Raw genomic sequence first — 4798 nt, 5'->3', positions numbered from 1 at the left:
TCCATGAATATGTTTGAGTAATCCTTATTGTTAGATTTAGGTTTCTCAATATGTTGATAAATGTATTACTGACAACAACAATTGTTAGGGCGTTTAGAAATATAATTCTTTCATCTAGTTATGCTTAAAGCTAAGTTTAGGATTGATCACCCTTTAAACTTAGATCTTAGGATTAATTGGGATCAAGCAATTGCTTGACTCAATACCTGAAAATAACTAGTATGATCTAACTGACTAGATACAGACGAGAGTTGATCTAGTGAGTTAGAGAATACAAATCAAACCTGTCCGTAAAGCTTTCTGGAAGAAGTATCGATCGACGCAGCGATAGCCCTGTCGATCGATATTTTGAAAGGTGTATCGATCGATATTCATAAAGAATTATCGATCGACACTTTCTCGTGATTAACATACGAGAGTTGAGATCCGAGATCCATATTAGACAATCAAATAGATTATACCTTAAGTTTGAATTCAAGAATGATTAATATCAATAAACCCCTAAAAACTCAAATTAAGTTTTACTTATCATACCTGAGAATATACCTGAATCCAACTATTTCTCTCAACTGTTAACATCCTCAAAACAAATCAATCGAGCAATATACTTGCTCACCTATCCATTTACTGCTTTAAAACTTATAAACCATTTAATCTAGATTTATTTCAAGACCATAATCTATTGTGTAATCCTAGAGTCTCTGTGGATTCGATCCCTAAGTACTACATCCGAATCTCTTATTTGAGAGAGTAATTCACTCCTTAGGGTAATTTGAGTGATGTCACGTGGCCACATCGGTGTCCATTGTCCTGACTTTGATTCTCTACTGTGAACCTCTTCTTCTCTAAAAAGTAACTGTTTATGTTTATATAAGGTTATGAGCATAAAGGCTGTGGGGATTGCTATAAAGTTAACAGTTTATGTTTGTTTTGTGTTTTGGCAGGCGCTCGACACATTCAACGCAGCAATTGTTTCTCCAATCTATTATGTGATGTTCACAACCCTCACAATCGTTGCTAGTGTCATCATGTTCAAGGCAGTTGATTGTGATTTGTATTCTTGTTTATCACATAAGAGATGAGAAAACTAGAGTAGTTTGAAACACGATTAGAGTTGGATCTGTAGCAAAATTAGCAACGCATTGTCTCCTGATGGCAACGGTCCATGTATTGTGATTGTGATGTTCAGGTTCATGTAGTTAATAAGAACCGTTGAGTGGATTGTGATTTCCAGGAGCACTAGAGCTCGTTACTGAGGTGAGGAATCAATCACTATTTGCAATTATTTGTTTAGGCTCTCTGGTGATTAATGATTTGTTGTTGTCAATCTCTTTGAGAGACAGTGTAAGAACAGAGGTCTCAAAGTCGCTGTTGCCTCCTGCTCACATTCATATCAGTTCTTGCAATCCACCAACTGCCTTTACCAACAGAAGCAGGTTCGTCTCACCCTTATCACTTAGTGGTTCCAGACGTTTTGATTCGTAACTAGTAACTAGCATTATAATGGTTCAAGACTAGATTAAGAGAGAGAGAAATCATGCTAATCTCCATGGTTGAACTACGGAAAATGATGGTTGAACAATGTTTAATTTTTTATTTTATTTTAAGAACCCCTAAATAAGAGACTCCCATTGGAGCACAAAAATGTTGGTGTCTCTTAAGTAGGTCTCTTAAGAAACATATAATACTTAAAAATCATTAAGTGACCTAAAGTGGATGTTTGGGTTAATGATGCTCTAATGCCGTAACATTAGAAATTCCTTTTCCACCTTTTTAAAAACAAAAATAACTGGATCTCGACCTGCGGAACCGTGCGGATGTTTATTTTCATTTATTTTTATATAAACATTTTGTTTTCAATTCTACATTGGTATATATTTGGAATATATTGCTCCATCCGTTCCTAAAAGAGCAATGTTTTAGAATTTTCACACTTTTTAATAACACATATTAAAACTTAGCTATAAATGCATAGTTTTTGCAATTTTATATTTTCTATATTTTTAAACCAATAAGATTTTAAGAAATGAAATTAATATTCTTGAACTTCACAATTTCTTATTATTAATTGACAAAAATTACATTGGAAATATAAAATATGTATCTTTTTGAAACAAATTTTTTGTCTAGAATATAGATCTTTTAGGAACAAATGGAGTATAATATATATGAGGTGTGTCTGTCACTTTTTAAAACATAATAATTTTTTGCTTGGAAAAAATTGATATTTATTTAGTTCCTATAATGTAGTAGACATATTATTTAGTTCCTATAATCTAGAAAGTGAGTTATTTAGATCTATAATAATGATAAGATTATAGATTAAATGTAACATGATTTTCTAGTAGTAGGTCCATTTTTTAAAAGAAATTACACATGAATTAAGGTTGTGACTTCACTTTTAATATATAAGATATATAAGATATGAGAGAGAGAAAATCTATATTATAATAGTAAAGTTTATATTCTCTCTTAACTCTATCCACATCAGCATGTGGATCCCACATTTTTTTATTAAAACAGAAACTCCAATGCTAATTTCTATTACAGTTCTCCCGTGGAATGTTATATTTACTTGACGATAGAGCTTTTATCATTAATTTCACAATCTAAACACAATTGTTCTCTTCACCTCCCAGCTTTGACTCTATAGATTTGATTCACCTCATCTCTAATCACAATAGACGCCTCACTAATAATAACTGAAGAAGATCCGATCAATTAATTTAGGGTGAGAGCATTTACGTGACCAGCGACCTTATCAAAATCTGGGAGACTGGGACGTTGGTAGAGGGCTTAGGCTGCCACGACGATGCTTGACAACTCATCCTCCTAATTCCGTCTCTGCTTGCTTTCTCCGACAACTACTAATCACTGAATCAACAGCCGGTGTATCAGCGAGTTCGCCATTCTTTGTCTCACTGATCTCGGATGTGGTCCTCTCAGAGATTTTTAACCCCAAATCGACCTCAAACGTTGACAGACATCCATGGCGAGCACCAAATTCCAGCCAATCATATCTACGTTTCCTTTGATCTTCTATGTTTCATCTATATGTTGGTATCACTGCTTCCTCTCTATTCCTTTGTTTACCGGCGGCTACATAACTTGAGTTTTATTTTTATTCAAAGTGAAAACTCCAGAACAATGGATTTACGTGGTTTAGGTTTTCAATGCGTCTTTTGATTCTGTATCTGTTTTTTTTTTGTAATTAATTTGTGATGCTGAAAGCTCAGATCCAGATGGGCTATTTGTGCATAAAGAGATGAGGATTGAAGAACTACCTAATGTGAGTCATGAAGGAACTGATTTTTCTATGCAAACCACCCAATCATCACTCATTTACTGCTACTCTCTTCGTTAGTTTTGGTGTTTGATCAACAACTTAGTTACATTCTTTTCATTATGTATTAAGTACAAGGTGACATGCTCTATATCAGGCTTTCAATCTCAATCAAGTTTCAATTGCCACTGAAGGACTGAAAGATGCTCAACAACCTTTATGTATATCTTTCGCTCTCACCACTGTACAACATATCGAATCTAACCAAGTATTAAGAATGTCGATTAAAATCTACATATGACACCACTGAAAAGTAATGATGCAAACTGTAAATATGGATGTACGTTTTTAGTTATTTTTCCACATGTTGGTGTTTATCTCTTAATTTGAATTTTCTCACTGGTATTTTTGTTTCCCCTTATACTAACTCTGATGGTACATAAATTTGCAAGATCAGATTATGGATTTGATGGGCGTGAGTTCTAAAATACAAGAAAAAATTGGTAGTAGCAAAGATTTTCCTGATGACCTTCACGAAGATGATTGCATGGTAGGTGGATTTTTGTTGGCATAATTTCCTGATTGGATAACATAACTCTTACATGTTGGTTTATTAAACCTTCAAAGGTGCTTTTGGTGTATTTTAGAGCCTGAGGCTCTTGAAGCTGACATGGGAAACGAGTCCAAAGTGGATGGAGTGCCTTTTTCTCTCCAACGCGATAATCAAACTGATTATGATGAGGACCTTATCTTGCCCCAGAACCAATAGGGCAGACTGGAGCTCAACCTGCTCGAGTTCATGTTAAAGTGTTTAGACCCTTCTCCTTTTATCGAACTTAAAATGCTTTAAAGCATGATTTAGCTCTTTATGGATGCCTAAAGGGAGATTTAAATTTGTGATTAACAGGCTGAGGATGAGCTTGGATTACCGGCAGTACCAAGCTACTCACTGGGGAATAGATCTTACGCTCTCTTTGTGGGGTAGAGCTGCTAAGATCTTTTTTTTTTTTTTGACAAAAGCTGCTAAGATCTTTGCACCATTCTAATGATTTTGTGGATAAATTTCTGGCAATATATCTATGGAATGGGAACCTTTTGGTGCATTTTACTTACCTGATTCTTTTTAAAGAAATTTTGGTTTTCTTTGACCAAAATTGGCTTACACATGTCGAGTTTGATAAGTTTGGTGGAAGTTCAATGCTGCTGCAAATATTGCTTTGGACGATGAATCTGTTATATGCTGAAAGTCCTATTATATCAATCCCCTTCTCTATATATCTGTTTATAAAAGAAATTTAGTTTGACTGTTTTGAGTTATCGAATTTATTTTTGTTTCAAAAAGTTATTGAATATATTAAAGAGAATATTCAGACAATACTAAAGAGGTGAAATATATTTCTGAACATGATATATCTAATTCTAAACATAATGAATTTAGGGTGAAGATATTAATGTAGTAAAAGCTAATATCTGCCAGTTTGATTTTTTTTTTTCAAAATTGGCATGATTAAATAT

General features: G+C 33.9%; 1 protein-coding gene across 20 annotated transcripts; it reads left to right on the top strand.

The window, feature by feature from the left end:
* The first annotated feature begins 890 nt into the window (after positions 1 to 890).
* On the top strand, positions 891 to 4567 carry LOC106307861. 20 transcript variants are annotated; one of them, XR_001263410.1, is made up of 6 exons: positions 891 to 1257; positions 1344 to 1436; positions 2731 to 3060; positions 3237 to 3623; positions 3741 to 3833; positions 3911 to 4561. XR_001263410.1 is itself a non-coding variant. In XM_013744940.1 (6 exons), the coding sequence occupies exons 2-6, from the start codon at positions 3042 to 3044 to the stop codon at positions 4087 to 4089; spliced, it is 384 nt and encodes a 127-aa protein (XP_013600394.1). In that variant the 5' UTR covers positions 1286 to 1436; positions 2731 to 3041; the 3' UTR covers positions 4090 to 4565. The 20 variants fall into 20 exon arrangements, 6 of the variants coding, with proteins under 6 accessions (XP_013600394.1, XP_013600395.1, XP_013600398.1 ...); XM_013744940.1 differs by lacking the exon at positions 891 to 1257 and having other exon boundaries at positions 1286 to 1436; positions 3237 to 3289; positions 3441 to 3500; positions 3931 to 4565; XM_013744941.1 differs by lacking the exons at positions 891 to 1257; positions 1344 to 1436 and having other exon boundaries at positions 2488 to 3060; positions 3237 to 3289; positions 3441 to 3500; positions 3931 to 4084; positions 4191 to 4567.
* Positions 4568 to 4798: the final 231 nt, after the last annotated feature.

Source organism: Brassica oleracea, chromosome C8 (assembly GCF_000695525.1).
Source record: "Brassica oleracea var. oleracea cultivar TO1000 chromosome C8, BOL, whole genome shotgun sequence".
Lineage (NCBI taxonomy): Eukaryota > Viridiplantae > Streptophyta > Magnoliopsida > Brassicales > Brassicaceae > Brassica > Brassica oleracea.
Note: the sequence above shows the minus strand (reverse complement) of the source record. Positions and strands in the feature narration are given on the sequence as shown.

What these genes read in the sequence shown, in the direction of transcription:
- LOC106307861 (XM_013744941.1), top strand. An exon ending in GGATTGAAGAACTACCTAAT is followed by an intron (nt 3,290 to 3,440) that starts GTGAGTCATGAA and finishes GCTCTATATCAG; the next exon opens with GCTTTCAATCTCAATCAAGT. An exon ending in TTCACGAAGATGATTGCATG is followed by an intron (nt 3,834 to 3,930) that starts GTAGGTGGATTT and finishes GGTGTATTTTAG; the next exon opens with AGCCTGAGGCTCTTGAAGCT.